The sequence below is a fragment of the Phyllostomus discolor genome, chromosome 5, assembly GCF_004126475.2.
Source record: "Phyllostomus discolor isolate MPI-MPIP mPhyDis1 chromosome 5, mPhyDis1.pri.v3, whole genome shotgun sequence".
In the NCBI taxonomy this organism is placed as follows: Eukaryota; Metazoa; Chordata; class Mammalia; order Chiroptera; family Phyllostomidae; genus Phyllostomus; species Phyllostomus discolor.
In genome coordinates, this window is record NC_040907.2 from 168933467 (window position 1) to 168952223 (window position 18757).

Genomic DNA, 18757 nt, shown 5'->3' on the forward strand with positions numbered 1-18757 from the left:
TGGTGACAGCTCTTGGAGCACGTCTGAGTGACATGGAAGCCATGTCTTCAGAAGCCTTCAGGAGGGTCGCAGAGCTGTAAGACCGGGGCAGGGAGCGTGCTAGCAATGGGCTGTTCCTGCCCCGCAGCCCCGTCCAGCTCCCCGGGCGGCTTTGCTGGGCTCGGGCTCGTATGTCCCTGTGGCTGCTGAACGCGGGCCACAGGAGGCCTGAACTCAAACAGCTCCCGGCCTCAGAGTCTTAGGGAAGGGCGTGAGCTGGCCCCTCACAGGGCTTCCAGATTCGGGACGCGCTCAGCACAGAGTTGCTGGGCTTTCGGGGCCTCAGATGGAGGGAAAGCTGCAAGAGGTCAGTGACAGCCCCGCCCACGCGGGGAGCCCCTCTCAAGGTTGGATCCCAAAGGGGCGGCTCCCGGTGTGGATCGGTCCACCCTCCCCACACTCCGCAGCAGCCGGCAGCTCTTGGCCGAGGCCGTGGACGCTTTGCGGCAGCAGGGCCCTGCCCAGGTCTGTTCTCCATCTGTGTTTACGTTCCTAGGCCTCTCCAGATGGGTTTTTCTGCGACCTGACCTACTTTCCTCCAGCCCGTGCGCTTGGGCGAATTCGCGGTGCGGGGTCCGCTGGTGGTGTTTGGAGAGCGTCGCTGCTATGGCAACTGGAGGCTCCTGGAGGCCAGAGGCAGAGCCAGGGCCGCTCAAGTTTGTTTCTGGGGGGTGCGGGGGGGGGGGGGCGCAGAGGTGCTCCTGAGGGCCCGCCCTTCTCCACGGGCTCGTCTCTTGGACCTCAGTGGGTTGTGAGCATCTGCAGCACATAGTTTGTGTCTTGCTTACAGGGACTTGGCAGGTCTGCTGATCTTTCTGGTCTGTGTCCGTGAATAACTTGGGAGTAAACCCAGCCTATTCTGTATTTATCGGCCAGGCACTTGGTAAGTGCCTTCATGTGTGTTGAATCGCCCGTTGTCTTAGCTATGACGGGTGCGTTCCTCCAGGTACCCCGGTGTCCAGGCTGTCTGGGGGGTGTCAGGAGGTAGGCTGGTGGTGGGCTGAGCCTATGTCGAGGGTGCTGGAATGTGGGCGCTGTGGTCCATGGGTCCCAGAGGGGCTGAGTTCAGGGTCTCACCAGGGCTGTGACCAGAAGCACCGGGCATCACTGGTTGATCTAGAAAATAAAGGCCGAGCCTCTGCCCCTCACCAGGCAGACAGGGTGGACCCTTGAGATTGGACTGGGGGGATGAAGAGGCGGTGCAAGGAAGGGAGGAGCTTGTGCAGGCAGCGCCTCCTGGAAGGAGGGAGGGTCTCCACGAGTGAGCGGGATCCGGGACAGTCTGGGGTCCCGGCTCCGGTCCAGGGCCTGGCCCGAGTGGGTGCTCGGTCTGAACACGTGAAGGGAGGAGCGATTGGAATGCTCACTGTGTGCAGTTTAATAACTTTAAACGGGATCTGTGTTTTGATTGTACAGCCCCGTGACTTAACCTTGGAGGAATGGTTTGAGGTTGCGGGGGCGGGAGGGCGTGGGCGGTGGTGTGCTGTGCAGGGGTGGTCTCTGCGTGTTGAGCCGTCCTTGCGGCCAATTGGCTAATCGCAGCCCGGCGGGGTGGGGGCCCGGGGCTGTTCTTTCCTGTTGCCTTGATCCGACTGGAGTAATTTATTTGTTCCCTTTTCGTTAGCTGCTTTCCTTGGTCCTATGAGTGTATTTTAAGCAGCCTGTCTCGGTCAGCCTGGGCTGCTGTAACAAAAACAACGTGGCCTGGGCGGCTTACACAGAAACACTTACCCCCCACGGTTCCGGAGTCCGCGTGTTCCAGATCGGGCCGCCAGCTCGGCTGGGTGGCTGGGGGTCTTGGGGGGGGCCCTCTTCCCGGCTTCCCGACGACCACCTTCCCACTGTGTCCTCACGTGGAGGGGGCGGGGAGGGGTATATCAGGAGCCTCTTTCTTTGTGTAAGGGCATTAATCTCATCACGAGAGGCCCCTAGTGACTTAATTTAGCCCTAATTACCCCCCCAGAGGCCCCCCCAGAAGTCCCTTGGCGTTGGGGGTTCGGGCTTCCACATAAGAATTCTGCAGGGACACAGACTTTCGGTCCACAGAGCGGCTTTTCCTTATTCACCGCTCTCCCTCCCCGCCCCCTGACCCCAGCTGTACAACAGGCTCAATTACGAGATAACCACCTGTTTTAAATTATGCGTCAAGGAAGTATCCGAGGGTCTTAAATGAGAGCTGGAGCAGCTCTCCCACCAGGACTCCCCACAACCCAGTGACACGTGACTGCAGGTGCCCGGACCCCAGCGCCCAGCTTGTACTGGCGTCTCCCCTGGTTCTCGGGCCTGTTTTTGATGTCCGTGACACGGGTCAGCCTACTGTGTGACCTGTCTTGTCTCTACACCGTTACTTTTCGGTCGGAGGGATTCTAAATAAAAGCACTGCACTTTTGATGCCCCCTCGTTTCCTGTGTGGTGCATGCTCAGGGGACACCGTTTCTTACAGAGAAGCCAAGGAAATCAGCGCGGCCTCAGCACCAGCTAGGGTCCTGGTCACGGGCTTCCCTTCAGTCACCTGCGACGTCAGTTACCTTCCCTGTGAGACTGACGCGATCGTGATCATTAGCTATTTTCCTACACACCTCGGTGTTTCCTGGGGGTTTCGTTAATGTTATTCCAATGCCCTGCAAAGTGGCTGCTTTCTCTCTTTTGCCCGGAAGCAGAGCCCCGGGACGGTTCAGCAATGGGCCCCAGGCCACACAGCAAATGAGTGAGGAGTCAGGGTTTGAACTCCCGTCTCATTTCAAAGCCCTCTCTTATTGTAACAAACGCCTCGCTGCTAAGGATAAGGGGACTCAAGGGGTTCTGTGCTTTTGCATGGAAAAAAAAGCCATCAGATGAGTTCAAGTTGCTGGTCCCTCATTTGTTTCCCCCACATACTTTCCTAGTAACAAGCCTGGCTGAGGCCATACCCTCGGTGCCCAGGGAAGGAGCCACTTCCTCAAACAATTAAGTCCAGGTTAGCGCTCATGAAATTTGCAGCTCCACACGGTAACATTGTTTGGATTCCCAACTATGTGTGGGGCCCGAGAAAGAGCTGTTTTCCGACAGAGAAACACACCCTGCGGGGCGGGGAGGGGCTGGTGGCCCGAGGATGCGCAAGTTGCAGGACCGTGGCCACCGATGACACCCGGCCCTGACAGCCAGTGATGCCTTCCAGAGCAGGGCTCCTCAGGCCACCCCCTGACGTTCGTCACCTTCCCCGCGAGACTGAGCTCTTTTCACATAAACCTCAGTGTGCCCTGGGGATTTCCTGTTGTTGCGTCCTGGGAAACAATTTTGATTTTTCTGGGCTTTTGTTGACACTGATCTTAAACACAAGCAGGGGCGAGTTGGCCCACCACGGCGCTCCGGAACCATCCTGACGTCGCGAGCCGTAACCGCAGATGCACTGGTCCAAGCCTCCTTGGCCGCCGTTGAGCAAACACGCGGTGTGTCGGAAGAATTTTAAAATGTTTTGAGCATTTTTGTTCACATTTCATTTTCTTTTGGCCACAACTTAGCTACACTTAGGTTTCCTGTGTGGGGGTCGGGGGGAGGGGCGCTGAGGAGGGTCCCTGTTCATTAGCCCATGAGTCTGGGTTTGGGGGTTGGAGGGGAGCTGCACGGAACAGGAACAGCGGGCAGGAGAGAAGGGTCAGGTTCCCCTGTGTGCCCTGCACCTCCGGAACCCAGAAGGGGAGGCAGCTCCTCTCCGGCCTTTGTGAGAAGGCCTGGGAGCCCAGGACTGGAGGAGAGTTTGGGGGCCATCCAGAAGCTGGGCATGGGGACCTGGCTGGCTGGGCTCGGCTGGCCCAGCTGGAGCATGGGAGCATGGGAGCATGGGAGCACGGGCTGGGTGCTGGGGCACTGCGACGGAGCTCCATAGCCACTGGGAAGGGCCCTTTGGTTGCACAGCGCTGCAAGCTGCCTCTCCCCTGCACACCCTCGTGCAGCATTAGGGGCCTCGCAGGGCCTCTGGGCTTGCCTAGCCTCTGGCTCTGCGGAGAACTCATCGAGTGGCCCCACGGGGGGCGGGGGGGGGTGGCAGACCCTGAAGGGGGCCCCGTGCCTCTTTCTCCCCAGCTTGCCCCAACACCCCCTCCCGCCTCCCCAGTCGTGTGAGCAAAGGTGTCTTCGGAGGTCCCACCTGGGCTCACTGTTGTGGGGGGGGGGGGAGCCAGGCACTCCCCTCTCTCTTGTTCAGGCCTCGGTGCCTCCACAGCCTGGCTACCTGCGGAGGGAGGCAGGGGCTGCAGGGGAGCCGGCAAACAAGTTCAGGTTTCCTGGGGCCGCCCCGTTTACCTGCTCCTCCAGCCACCCTCCACCCTGGGGTGGGAGAGTCCATTTCCTCCCTCCAGGAGGGATGAGCCAGCCTGGTGGAGAATACCCCCCACCACTCTGCGGTCAGCGGGCGGACCACCACGCCCCTCCGGGGCCCCAGCCTGCTCCGCGTCCCCAGCCCCCCGCCTGCCCGCAGCACATTTGCATTTCAAAGCCACACAATGCGAGCGGTAGAGGGCGGCTGGGGAAGGCGGTGTAGGTACGGAGGGAGGGTCTTCTCGCTCCCTCCCCCTGGCCCCGTTTCCGGAGGAGTCAGCGATGGAGCTTTGTGAAGATGCCGTGGTCGGGGCTGCTGGGGGATGATGACATCACCGTGTCACACACAGGAGCCCTGCTGCCGGGGGTTTAAGAGCAGATCCTGGCGGACCCGGCCACACCGGCGCTCAAGCTGAGACTCGCGCGCCCCGAGCGCAGAGCCGCGCGCCGGCCACACTCGTGCACACACTTGGGCGCGCGCTGGCCACCCTCGCGCGCACACTTCCCCGGCGATTGCTCCCTGGGCTCCGGATCGGCCCGAACCGCAGCTCCCTGCTGCCGCCGCCGTCACGGATGCCAGCAGCTGCTCCCCTCTGCAGTGCACCAGCCCCGGCCGCCGGCCGGCCCGCCCCGGGCTCCCGGCTGGAGGAAGCGCGCCAGGACGCTGGCCCTGCTCGCGGCTAGCCTGCCTGCCGGGGCGCAGCGAGGATGGGAGGGTCGCAGTCCCTGCAGCCAGTCCCCGCCTGCGACCTGAACCTGGAGGCTTCCGAGGCAATGTGAGTGCTCCCCTGCCGCCTGGAAGCCCCTCTCCCCCAGGAAAGGCTGCCTGGGCTTTGTTACTGTCTCCTCCCCTGACGCCTGTGCAGCCTGGAGCTGAGCCCAGCCCCGGGATATCGGCAGCCTTGCGTGGCTTTACCTGCTCCTGGCATTTTGGTGACTGCTCTGGCATGAGCATCTGGCAGCCCCAGCATGCTGCCTCAGGGGCAGAAATGCCCCCCTGGAATTGTGTTTGTTGTTCAGTGGTCCAGTGCGTGGTGGGGGGTTTCTCCTGCCATGAACATCTTAGCTCCGTACCCCCCCCCCCAACACTGTGGTATTTCCTGCAAGGGAACAGCCAGGCATCCACTGGGGCCTCTTGGGAAGAGCCCTTGAGTGCGGCAGCTGGGTGCCCACGAGACAAGCCAGTTTAGGGGCGTCCACTGGCACGGTGGGGCAGATGGCATGGAGCCTCGAGGCGGACCTGCATCGGGTTAGCCCGAGCACCCACATGCTCACTCTGCGGGGAGCACTGTCGAGGACAAGGCCGCTTGCTATTCTTAGGAAAGCCGGCCGAACGGCCTTGTCATTGGCCCACTAGTGGAGGCAGGATTGGACTGTGCATCGATCCAGGAACCTGATCTCTCCTCCCCACCACAGGGCTAATGTGCCCTGACAGTGGCCTTTCTCCTGGGTGGGTGTCGACGAGCACGGCCGTCTGTTGCGCGGCCGGCTCCATTCCCTGGGCCAGGCACCTGGGGAGGCTGGGGCTCAGCGAATGGGTCTGGCCCATCTGGCCGCCGGGGCCCCGTGTCGGCAGGCCGGGCTTGTCTGCAAAGTGAGCCTGCACGTTGCAGCCGGACCCACGCTCCTTTCCCAGAGAGAAGAGCGTCTCCTCCACGTTCCGGGGGCGGGGGCGGCGAAGCGAGAGCCCTTGTGTAGATGCAAAGAGAGCGGGGCCGGGCTGTGTGTGGTAGCAGGGACAGGCTGCCCTACGGGGCTCCCTCCTGTGTCCCCATGCCCGGGGGCTTCAGCGAGGAGGAGCTCGGCCCGGTGATGTAATGCCAGGCTGAGAGAGCCTCCTACGTTCCCAGCGACCCTCACTCAGGAGCAGGTGTGTGCTCGTTTGTCTCCATCCCCGTAGCTCCGAGAGCGTCGCCTTACAATGGAGGCAGATCAGGTTGGAGGAGTCGTTCACTTATTTATTTATTTTAGCGCCGCCAGCCTATCCTCGCCCTGGTTTTCGTCCACGTGGAGTATTGTTAGAGGCATGGAAATACAGGGCTACCGGGAAGGAGGCGAGCCTGAGCAGAAAAGGACCATTTCAGCCTCTTTTTTAAAAAGTCTCTACGCTGGAAATCAGTCCCCTCGAGCCCCCGAGCTAGCTAGCCGAGCTCAGACCTGCCCAAGGGAATGAGACCGGGAGAAAATAGCGTGACTATGTAGGTTTCAGAAAAGAGGCCTCTGAGCCACTGGAAAGGGAGCCCGTCGGCCCCAGCCTCCCTGCCCGCGACCCCAGTGCAGTTAATGAAGGACCAGTGTTCCGCCGAGGTCTGAGCCTCGGGAGATTCTGTTAGATACACCGCCTTTTTGGATCAAGTCTCCTAAGCTTCTGCCCTGCGGGGATAGTGGTGTTTAAATAAAGCCCCAGGTTGATTGGCCACATTGTAATGGAAGAAGCTACTTAGCAGCAGCCCTGCAAGGTTGCAAGTTGGTCCTTATCCCCCAGCCTGAGGCACCTCTCCCTGGAGCTGCTACTTGGTCTGTGAATACGGATCTCTGGGCCTTAGCGTGTTTACTCATTCACAAAACCCCACCTTCTCTCCCCTAACATTTTTTTGTTTCTTGAAAAGGGAGAGAGAGGAAATGTTTGGGGCTGGTGACCTTCCTAGCAACCATTCTTCTCTAAAATTCCATCTCCGCTCTCTGAGTAACCAGGGCTTGCTTTTCTGCATTTGCTCATTTCCAGTCTAGAGGCTGAAGAAAGTGTATTAGGAGAGCACTCCCTTCTGCACACATGGGCCCAGGTCTTTCATGGGACCGTGTGTTTCCAGGCACCTGGAAACGCGTGCATGGAGTAGGAAGTACAGCAGGCAGCGCATGGCCTGCGGCCCGGGAGACGGTGCGCCTGCTCTGAGGCACAGTCTGCGGCAGCTGGGGTCTGGAGGGGATGTTTCTCTTTTCCTCCGGTGCTTCCCTGCAAACGATCGGCCTGGGGAGGGCCCAGTCTCACGTCTTAGAGAAACCAGGGGACGGGGGCAGGTGGAGATGATTTGGCGGTGCTTACAGGATTTTTTCTCTCTCTCTCTTTTGTTTTTTTTTTTTTAGTTTTAGGATTTTTTTTCCTTCAGATTTCAGGTTTGGGGTACTTTTGGGGCAGCTTTGGTAGCCTGGCTGAGAGCTCCCTCTGGACAGAGTGCCACAGGGTGAGGAGGGAGGGAGACTGGGAATCCAGCGTCCCCCTCCCTTTGGGGAAGGGTGGTCCACTGTCTCCCCTGGGGGCTGGTTAGAAATGGAGAAGCTCCCCCCCCACCCCAGGCTGGCTGGTTTGTAAAGACGGCCGTGTGATTTATGGGCAAGAAAGCCTGAGAAGCCCTGGGTGAGTTCAGCCTCTCCACCCTGGTCCATGTGAAACCCCGGCCACTTCTCTAGCTGCCTCTTTACCGTCTGGGGGAGAAGTTCCGGTAGCAGCAGTCTCATTGCTTCCAAACGGAAGAGGGGTGGCAGGGAGAGGAGAACCCCGCTGCAGAAATGCTTCTCAGCAGAGGGGGCGGGGATCGCGCAGGAAAGGGACAGGAAGTGCTCCGGCAAACGTGGTCCATGTCTATCGATGAGACCCACTAGTCCCGCCTTCCTTCCGTGGCAGCCCCTCATGGCTTGGCTTCTGCTAAGCTAGCAGCATTGTGTCCTTTGCCCTTTGTATAGTTGGGGACCCTCGTTCCAGGGGCTCCGTCAGCTGCCTGCAAATTCTCACACCGCAGCCACTGAGGGGCAGCTCTCGGCCATTGTCACCTGAAAGGACCAGGGGTGAGTCCACTGGCAAGCTCAGACAGTTTCGACTGTGCCTCCGCCACATCTGGGCTCTGCACAGCCAATCACAAACAGGAAGACCCGGGGCCGTGGGCCCATGAGGGTGAAGGTGGAAGGGCTGGGGTGGATGGAGGGAGGGACCTGGGGAGGAACCATGGCACAGGCCTGGTGATCGACAGGGCGGGAGCAGGAAGACGGGACAGCGGTTTTAGGCTCCGATGACTAAGACGAGGATGAGGATTTGCCAAGACGAGAAAACTGGACCGGGAGCTTGGCTGGGGGAGAGCTGATGGATTCGGGCTGGGCTCCGAGAAGCAGGTGGGGTCAAATGGTTCCAGTGGGAGGATGGGAGTCCCCCCCCCCCCGCCCACCTGTGGTCACACTCAAGAAAGGGGAGCTGCGGGCCCTTTCTGCCTCGTGGGGCGCCAGCGACCGGTTGGGTCCCACCTGCCTCAGAGCGTTTCCCAGCCGCGCGGCGCCCCGTGGGTAAAGACGGAGAAGACAAAGCATCGCCCAGCTGCAGCCGCAGGGACACCGGGGGTCCGAGCACCGCCAGCACCGAAGTCACCCAGAGGCCAGAAGGGCCACTGGGGCTCCTGGCGGGGGTCTCCCCTAGGCCTCTTGGGGTCTCTCGCCAAGCCCTCCTTCCGGAGGTGACCCTGGGCTGTCATTCGGCTTCAATGAATGACCTCTCATGTCCCCGCCGTGGGCCAGGGGTAGTTCCTCAGTTCCCGGAAGCAGGTTTCCCTTCGGGTATCGTCGTTGGGCAAAACTCGTGGTTGCCCGCCTCAGTTCGGGCTGCTGCAGCGGGATCGCCCCGGCTCTCCCGTGGTTCATACAGCGGGCATCGACCTCGCACAGTTCCGGGGCCGGGAAGCCCGAGGTCAGTGTGTCGGCAGCGTCAGCGCCTGCTGCGGGCTCGCTGCCTGGTTTCCGGATGACCGTCCCGTGTCCTCACGTGCCAGAGCAGGGGGCGGGGGAGAGAAAAGCGAGTTCTCTTGTGTCTCTCCTCATCTGGGCACTAATCTCATCATGATCCCACTACACCGGAGGTTGGGGTCTCAGCATACAGATGTGGGGGGGACACGAGCATGGAGTCCACGGCAGGTGCTTTCTCCTGGGCTGTCAGGCCTGGGTACGTCCCGCATGGCTCCTGTGGCCAGGTGCCCGTATGCAGAGGTTCCTGACCCTTCACTGCCTGCCCTGCGGGACTTGGCCCCAGGTTTTCTCGAAGGTGGTCTGATGGCAAGGACACTCCGAGGCCCTCCAGGTGCCGTCAGTTGCCCGAGGGGTCACGCCCTCCCGTTCTGCTAGGGCCCTGGGGGGCAGGTAGCCGGGACTGGGGTGCTGACTGTGGACAAGTGTTGCGTCCAGGTCGTTGGATTCTGGGCCAGTCTCTCCCCATTGGCCCTTCTGCCCCCATCCCTGTGTTTCTTTCTACTGCCTCAGGCCTATTTCTGTGGCTGTAGTTTTGGTTGCCTAGGAACCACTCTAGCCTGAAACATGATTGGCTGTTCCTGACAGATGGATTGCCTGAGCCAGGGCAGCGTACCAGGGTAAGCAGAAAATGTTGAGCAACTCCATCCTTTGCCCCTGAGATGAACGACGAGGACTCGGGCATTGTGAACAGTGGTCGCATGACAGCCAGCTGCTCAGGGACTGATGCTTCTTTTTGGGCCGGAGGGGGGTCCGGGGAGCACTGTGTGGCCAGGAAGAACGGACTCGGTCAGACCGCTTCCACACGCCCGTCCCACACCAGGCGTGGGGGTTCAGGCGACGCTGGTTCTGTTTCTATGCACAGACTCAGTGTAGCGGCTGTTTCTGCGGAGCAGGTGCGTGCCACGCGCATCGCCAACCGCGGAGACAGGGCTGGGCGCTGCCGCGCCGGAGCCGAGAGAGCAGAGCCCTTTCCCTCAGCCTTGCGGGGTAGCCTCCGGGGTAGTTTTCTGTCGTAGGAACAGTACGTCCACCAGCCCAGCGAGGCAGGCACTACTACCTCAGTTTCCTGTTGGAACCTGAAGCTTGGAATCTGGTGGCTTAAATCAAGAGGTCAGCAAACTTTCTCCGTACGGGGCCAGAGAGCCAGTCTTTTCGACTTTGGAGGTCACGTGGTCTGCGTCGCAACAACCCAACTGTGCCATGAGCTTTCGAAAGCAGCCACAGACGATTAGAAAGCCGGTGTTCCGGCACAACTTCATTCACGGACACAGGAGGGGGCTGTCAGTGGCTACGCCCTGGTCACACGGCTGGCTGGTGAGGACCCGTGCCCCCTGCCCTCACGACCTCGGGCCTGCTTATCCATTTGAGGTCCTCCGGCGTCTGGCTGAGGCCACCCCCTTTGTTTCTCTGTTCTCTTTCTCCAAGCGTCTCATCTGTGCGCGTGGATTTAACGCTGTAACGTATCACACAGAATACCCCTGCCCGTCCCATCCCCTACCTCTGAGCACTGCACTCACGCAGCTGCTCACTTCCTCTTCTGGGGTTTCTAGGGGAGCTCAGGCTGCACGAGTCCCAAATAGAACTGACGACCTCCCTCCCCTCCAAACGAAATAACACAAACACGCATACAAACTAGGTCAGTCCCACCTCGGCACGTGGAACCTCATCCGCTCAGGTCAGAAGCCTGCTGGTCAAATATTCTTCCTTCCCCTCCCCGTCTGTCTTCCTAAAAATCACGCTCCTTCCCTGATCCTGTTTCCATTGCTGTTTAGCCTAAAATCCAACCCCCCGTGGGGTGGGGGGGCTCCAGGCCTGCAGGTGTAGCCCCCATCCCCCGCCGCTTGCCTGCTGTTCTCCGGCCACACCGGTCACCTGTCAGTTCTTTGCACAGGCGACACCCACCTGCCCCGGAGCCTTTGCACGTGCCGTCCGCTGTCAGAGAGCAAGCTGCCCGGGCCGGCCCCCTCTCCAGTGCTGTCCCGCAGATGCGTCTATGAGGCTGTGAGGTTCTCTGGTCCGTGCCGTCCGCGTGGCAGCCCACTACCACGTGTGCCTGTGGAGCACCCGAATGAAATGTGGGCAGTGCACCCAAGAAACCGAATGTTGGATTCCACTGAGTTTTAGTCAAGTCGCCACACGTGGCAAGTGGTGGTCGTGTTGGACACTGTGGCTCTGCACGGTCTCGTCTCGGTTCTTCATGACACTCACCCCGCCCCCCCCTGCCCCCTCCCCCCGTGGTGGGTCTTGGCCGGGTCTCTTCTGTCTGCTCTCGCAGGTCGTCAGCCACGTGAGCACGTTCTGCTTGCTCGTGCTTGCGTCCCAGCACCGAGCCCAGTGCCTGGTGCCTGGTGGGGTCTCAGGAAATAACGTGTGGAATGAAGGAACGCGGGAACAGGTGGATGAGTGTCCGACTAGCAGAAAGGGTCATGGGCCCCTGCTGCACGCTGGGCCGCGCCAAGGGGCCCTACAGCGGGGGTCTTGGAGGGGCAGGGAGAGGCTCGGCGGGACCCCCGGCGTTAAGTTTCTGTGGGCCTGGCGCGAGGACCTTCCCCACTGCCACCAGGACTGCCGGTTCGGCACTCGGCCTGCCTGTTGTCACCGTGTGGCGTCCCGGGACGCTGCTGGTGCCCCTGGTTAAAGGAGTGTGGCCCTGCCTGTGCTCTTGTGCACATCCCAAGGGAGGATGCATTCACTGTAGGCTGCAGCAGTGGGGGCCTGCCCCTCTCACATGCCACACAGCCCTCCCCTCCCCCTGCCCCTCCCCCTCGCCTCCTCTCTCCTACATGCTTGGCTCTTCTTAGCCATCTGCTTTGTCCCAAAGCTCTGCGCCCAGCTCCACGGCACTCCCCTGAGCGCCGTCCTCTGTTCCTCTCTCGGGGGGTCTCTCGCCACGCCTGCATCTCCTCCTGCCCCTCGAAGCTGCCCCTCGCTGGGTGGTGGAAGCACCTGCAAGTGCTCCAGGCGCTAATGAGAGGGCTGGGAAGGACGTGAGCAGTGAATTACCTTTGCTCCTGCTCGGGGGGGGGGCCAGACAGGTGGCTGTGCCTCGGGGGAGCCGTCCTTCCCGCAGGTGCCCTACCTGCCGGAGAAGAGCTGGTTTTCCAGCTCCGCTGCTCTCCCTTCTTCCTCACCGTCTCCTTAAAAGGAAGCAGCAGCAGCCCCGCCCCGGGCTCCGGGCGCTGCAGGAAGATGGTAGTAGTTCTGTGTCCTTACGGGCCGACAGCTCAGGCGCCCTGCTGGGCCGTGTTGCCAGCAGCATCCCAGCATCAGGGCCGCCGCCGGGGTGTCTGGGGTTTCAGAGCCCGAGAACTGCCCGGCTGCACACGTCAGGGCCTTGGGCCGCGCAGGGGGCTTTCTCTCGACAGAAAGTCCTTCTCCGTCCCGCGAGCACGTCATCCGTCAAGTCTCACTCGGGCCAGTCCAGCCGGTCATTATTCAAAGTGAGTCAGGCAGTCATCTCACCCCTTGGCTTTAACTTCCAATTTGCCGGGAAATGTATTTGTAGATGGACTGTGTGTATCCTTTGGTAGGCTAAAATCAAAGCGCCCTCCCCCCGGCAGTGAAATAGCTTCGGCTGCCAATCCTCTCTCCCCCGAGGACCCGTAGTGGACAGTTCATTTGAGGATAAAAATGACCGATAGCAGGACTTGGGTTCGGGCCTTGCCTTGAGTGTTCAAGACCCGGGCTGCTCCCTGGGGGAAGACCTCACGGTGACAGTCCCCACCCTGTCTGTGGCTGCCCCACCCCAGGGGGGCGGCTGCTTCCTGCAGCCTTAATGGGGATCAGACCAGGGTCCCCGGGGAACTTCAGAAGCGGCCTGGCTCCAGAGGGGCTGCCGATTGTTCATTGTTCGACATTAAAGGGACACTCTGGGGTGGTCTGGGAGCATGTTCCCTCCGGGAAGAAGGCAGGGGAGGCTGGCTCTGCTGTAGGGAAACCATATGCACACATACACAGGTCGCGCATGGAGTCTCCCAGCCCCTCCTCGTCCGGAGGAGGGTCTGGTGGCTGTCGGTTTTCTTTCACGCTCAGGGAGGGGAAGCGTGACCCTGTTCCTGGTGGGCAGGGCTGCTGGGGGGCGAGGGCCGCCACTCGGCATCCGTCTCCAAGGGGCTCTGCTCTTGGGGGAGGAGGGAGAGGCAGAGTCGCCCCAGGGGAGGCAGCTGCTGTGTGTGGTGGTGGGGGCGGGAAGGGGCTGTAGGGGCGGGATCGTGAGTGTCCCTAACACTAACCTGTGTCACTGTAGCCTGAGTTGTCTCTTCTCTCAAGGGCCTTGTCTGTGGCCCCAGCTAGGCACCTTATGTCTCCAATGAGGGGTGTGGTGGGGGGGGGCGATTCAAACTGACTTAAAGAAAAGAGGAAATCTGTTTCCTACGAGTAACAGGGTTTTTTTCCAGGGGTAATGGTCAGGGTGACTTTAGAAAAAGGGGGCCCTCCCTTTAAAAGAAAGCTAGGGGAAGGAAACCCTGAAAAACCGAAAGCACCAGAGTTTGTGGCTCTAGTAGAATCACCTTCTCTGATCTGAGACAGGTGACATGTGCCCGGGCTTCCTGGGGCTGCCCCTCGCTGACCTCCTGCCACCTCTGGTGGGCGGCTGGCCGCCGGGGGAGTCCTGTGTGCAGCCCCTGGGGCATCTGCATGGACCTGGAGCCGAGCTGGGGAGGTGGGGGGGACCGGGAGGAGAGCCAGTGCTCCGGGCCCTGCTCCTTGGTTGGCCGTGAACTGCCTTTCAGTGACCCCGCCTGTGTCATCGGCCCCAGCTGGGGTGCTGTGGGGGAAAGCCTGCTTCTGCACAACCCTTAGGTGTTTGGGCACCTGTAGCATCTGTAGGTACCAAGGGGCAGAGCTGGCTGACCCCAGACACAGGCACGGCGAGGAGCAGGAGGCGTTACGCACGGCTGGAAGCTTCTGGCAGTGTTTGCCCGGGAGCCTTGTGGCTGATGGTTCTGGACACTGGACAGAGTGGGGGGTCCGTGGGGCAGAGCTCCAGGTAAGAAGGGAGAGGGGTCACCCAGCAGAGGGGGTGCCTCCAGGCGCTGTCAGTGACGAGAGAGGGAAACAGGACTTCCGAAGGAGAAACACGTTTGTTCTCGACATCCCTCACGTCCGGCTGTTCTAGTAACAGAGGTGGGAGGAGGGTGTGAGCCAGCTCTGTGGACACATGTCCCCCTGGGCAGAGCTCTTACCACACCTGCCCAGTCCTGGGGCTGCCTCCAGACTCCAAGGCCACCGTGGGATTGAGCCTGTGCCCTGTGGCCACCAGGCGCCTGGCCCTGGAGTCAGGACGGGGGTCAGGGGCTGAGCGGGGGCTGCGGCTGGCAGAGCCCTCTGCCCCCTGCATTTCTCCCTCACGTCTGTCCTCCCTGCGCGAGTGGGTCCCTGCTCCGTGGTCCTGCCCGTGGGCTCCGTGGACCGTGCTCCCGACCGGAAGCCCTCGTGGTCTTTCTGACTGGTGAAGCGGATCCATTAGTGTTTTATGTGGACCAGCGAGGCAGGTGGCATTGAGGCTGGGTGGGGGGTGTCTGATGCCCTGGCCTGGCCGCCCCCCGAGATGAAGAGGCGAGAGTGTGCACTGGTCAGCAGTAACCAACCCCTTTCCACTGTGAGAGGCGGTGCAGAGGTGACGAACACACCGTAAAAAACACCAGTGGACCACGGCGCTGGCTCAGTGCAAACCTGCCCTGGGTTTCTGGGCACGAGGCGCTGCCGCTCACCCTGGGCTCAGAACCACCAGCTCCCCCAGCCTCCCTTACGGCGTCCGTGACGTGGGGGGCGCACCCCACCCCCTCGCTGCCGCAGGAGGGTTTTGCATCGTGTCAGAGACTGCGTTGCTGGTGTTGGGGGGACTCTGGAGAAGAAATGCCCGGTGTTTGTGGTTTTGGGTTTGTTTTTTTTTTAATGTAGCATAATTCCCAGATTACGCTGGTGAAGAAAACCCTGAAGTGCTGATACATCAGCAAAAGGACATGTTAGTACCACTCATCTCAGCTGTGCCCGTCAAGAAAACCCTTGTAGTGCCTGCGAGGTGGAACAGAAGGTGCGAAGCCTCAGAAACTGGCCTGCTCAGACGGGGCTCCTTCCATAGCGCAGTTTCCGTTCCCGGTGCCCGCCCTCCTGGGCGCACACGGCGCATTTCCCATCTGTGCTCAGGTACTTCTACCACCCGATCCCAGGAATTTCCTGGGTTCAGTCTCTTTCCCACCTCTCTCGATGTGACCCCCTCCCCTAAAACTCAGGGTGTAAGAGCCTGGCACAGCGTGTGCAAGGGAACCGGAGGTGTGGCCATGATTGGGTACAGACTTTCCTGGAGTCGGAGTTGCCCAAATCTCAGGGCTCCTGGGAAATATCTCCCCCATCCCCAGATGTAATCTTTTATTCGTGATGAATATTAGATGAACTTGGAGCTGTCGAGTTGTCTCATAGACTAGGCCAAAGTGGCAGAGTGACGGCTGCCCATGGAAAATTGGGGGCGAACGGGATGTGGCAGTGATGGGAGCTTCCAGCCTGCTGGGGGAGGCGTTGCCAGGCACCCTTGCTGTTCACATGGGTGTGGTGAGCGCTGGGATGAGACCTCAGCCTCCTGTGGGGGTGAAGCAGTGGAGAGAGCAGGACGGGGGGCTGCATGGAGGAAGCGACACTTCTGCTGACCCTAGAAAGACAAGCAGGTATCTGCTGGGCAGGATGGCATGCCAGGTGGAAGGAGCAGCAAGAGCAAGTGCAGAGGGGCCGGGAGGGGCCGGGAGGGCCCGGGAGGGGGTGCGGTTCGTCTTGAGTACTGGGTGCACAGGGCGTGGGTGTGGGGGCTGGCCCTAGAGAGGAGCGACACAGGGGTGAAATCTTGAAAGGCTCCTGTTAAGCAGCTTAAACAGTGGCGGGGTGGTGGGGGTGGGGTGGTGCTTTGATGGAGTTGAAAAGGGGGCCTTGTGACCAGATTTGAGCCTCGCTCAGGGACAAAGAAGGAAAAAAGCCCACCTTTGTTCTCTGCTTCTTTTTGTCTCGCTCTGGGTCCCATAATCGAATTTCTTTCCTTCTGGGTTTCCAGATTTGCAGCCTCAGAGACTGGGCGGCCTGGCTCTGTCCATTGGATCCTCTTTCAAATTGAGAGCGTGGCTTCTAGCTTTAGCGCTGTTTGGAAATTTGGCTTTCCTGAAGTTTTCCCTTGCACCCCGCTTGGTTCATGAAGAGCTCCGTCTCCTTTGCCCCACACGGGTGACGGCTTGGTGCATACGGGGCTGCCCACCAGGGGGAGCTGTCTGGACTGGGCGGGGCAGCTCCACAGGGGACAGAGTGACAAGTGGCCAGCGCCCACCGCTCGTCCTACAGGGAGAACACTGTGTCGTTTTATTTAATATCTCATTGTATGTGCGGACAAAAAAAAATGGATTTGTCTCCTGGACATTGTGTGGCCTCGTAGCTTTAGAAGCAAGGGCGATGTGGAAATGGTCAAGGGTCAGAGCTTTCCCAGTTTAATTTTGGGCCGAATTCTCCCTTGGATTCTCCACTCAGGCTAAAGCACGAGTGTACGCCAATCCCAACCTCCACTCAGGGGGATAAGCCAAAACTTAGGTGAAATCCTTGATTCTTTCCTTCTCGTGTTTCTAATGTTCGATCCGGTAACACGTCCTGCGACAAGAAAATCAAGAAAAGACAAGCCCCTAATTATTCCATTCGACGTACATTAAGATCCCAGCTGACACCAGAAGCACAGCTTTTAAATAGCAGGAGCCTTGCGATACACGGAGCACGCTGAGCGTCTGATGCGAGAGATCAGAGAAAGAATGCACGAGGCCGGCCCTTTATACCTCGCCCCCAGAGCAAGGGAGGAGGCTGGGGGGTGTTTGTAAGTCAGAGGGCTTGACAAATAGCAATAGCCGGGTGACTGTTGTCCGGTTTGTACTTTATTCTGTTCTTTTTATCATCAGATTGGGTAGTTTGTTGGCAAGAAGTAAGCTCTGAGAGTCTATTGGGACTTGGTTGGGTTATAGTCACAAATGCCTTACTTAACTCAAGGTGGTTTGCCTGTGGGACGTGGGGTTTTGTTACGTGTGACTGAAACCAAGGTTACCCATCAGCCTCGTCGTGTCTGAGCCACCCGTGAGGGCTCCAATGTTCGTGCTGTTCTCCAACCCCCCGGTGTGAGATGGTTCAGTCTCTTGGCATCAAGAAAAACTATTTTCGTCCCTGTGTCAGTTATAGCGCAAGCGGAAAGAGGTGCGTGTTTGGGGCGCACCTCGGTGAAAGCACACCTGGACCCCCAGCTCGTTCCCTGGCCTCACCTGTCCCCTCAGCTTCCCACAGGTGTCTCTGCTCCAGCCCCACCCCGCCTTCATGCTGGCTGCTGTCCTAGTCCGAGGCTCCGCGTCCTTTCTTCTGGACCCGGATATGTCCTCACGGATGGGGGACGCACCACCCCCGCCCGCTCCCATCCCTGCGACTGTTCTCGGGGTGTCGCACTGAGCCTTCGCAACACAAATGAGGCTGAGTGCTCCCCCCACAGGATGACGCCCCAGCTCCTCCTCCGGACGTTGTCCTCCTTGTCCACTCGCCCTCCCCCGGGGCCTACACACGTGGTTGCACTCAGCAAGCCCCTCCCCACCCCAGGGCCCTTCCTCTGTGCTTCTCTCGGCCTGGAACCTTCTCTCCCCGGTGGCCGTGCGACGCCTGGCTGCCCTCGTGCCCCTGAGAGACCTTTCTTCTCGGGCGAGAGAGAGAGAGAGAGAGAGAGAGAACTCCAGGTGGACGGGCGGACCCTGCCTGTCAGCACTTCTGCTGTGCTGATGACAGCGTCTCTCCGAGTGGCTGCGAATTAATTCAGTAAATAGCCGAGTGAAGTGCGTTGCTTAATTTTGCAATGCCTCGCCCGCAGCCATGGTGGCAGCGTGAGTGTGTGTGTGCACAGGGGGTGTCGGGTGTGTGGGGAGGAGATCATGTTCCTTTCTCACTAGTCTGTAAAGTCCTGCATCGCTGGTACAGCTGTCCCCGGACCACAGGGGGCTTTAAAGCAAACATGGCCGTACTCTGCTGTGTCTCTGACGACGTTCATGGGAAGGGCGCAACCGTCCTGGTCGTAGGGTTTTAACACTTTGAGGACTGGAGACGGTGAAAATGCCATGGAAACGCTAGGCGCTGTGCAGGCTACTTTAGAGGCATCGACTTAGCTCTCAGAGCACCCCCCTGCTGTGGCGGCACAGACGCGGGAAGTCAGGCCCGGGGAAGCTATGCGCCCCGCCCAAAGAGGCCGCTCTCTCACCGGGAGGCCCAGCGTGAGTTTGGGAACCAGATCTGTCTGTGCGTGTTTCCATGTTCGCGTGTGCGGTTTGCCTCCGTGAGATCAGCAGAGCCACATCACTCCCATGTGATACTTGACTGTGCTTTGATTCAGACCTCACCAGTTCCGACTTTTTAGTAAGTGGGTCGAAGGCTGAGCTGTGTGTGTGAGAGAACCATGTGAAGGTGCCGGGGCGGGCAGCGCCTGGGAGACGAGCACGTTGGCAAGGTGGTGGGGGGGAACGGCACTCACGCCCCCGCCGTCGGGACGCTGTTTGCAAGCCACGCTCCCGTCGTCTGCTGGGAAGAGATGGGGGGGTGGGGAAGGACCAGAAGCTTCAGGACCGCCTTCTCCATTGTCCAAAAGCACGGTCCAAAGACCGTGGTAGGAAGTGAGCTTTGAAAACTTCCTAAATTTCGGACTTTTTAC

General features: G+C 60.0%; 1 protein-coding gene across 6 annotated transcripts in view; it reads left to right on the forward strand.

The window, feature by feature from the left end:
- The window catches only part of TACC2 (transforming acidic coiled-coil containing protein 2), a 166591-nt gene that overhangs the window by 92777 nt on the left and 55057 nt on the right, over window positions 1–18757 (forward strand). For 2 of the 6 annotated variants that reach the window (XM_028513260.2, XM_028513259.2), the window contains exon 1: window positions 4529–5111. The exons of 3 other annotated variants lie outside the window; for them this stretch is intronic. In XM_028513260.2, the coding sequence (XP_028369061.1) occupies window positions 5044–5111 (68 nt within the window). In that variant the 5' untranslated portion in view covers window positions 4529–5043. Of the gene's footprint in view, window positions 1–4528; window positions 5112–18757 lie in introns of those variants that run through there. One more of the 6 variants, XM_028513261.2, reaches the window with a different exon arrangement.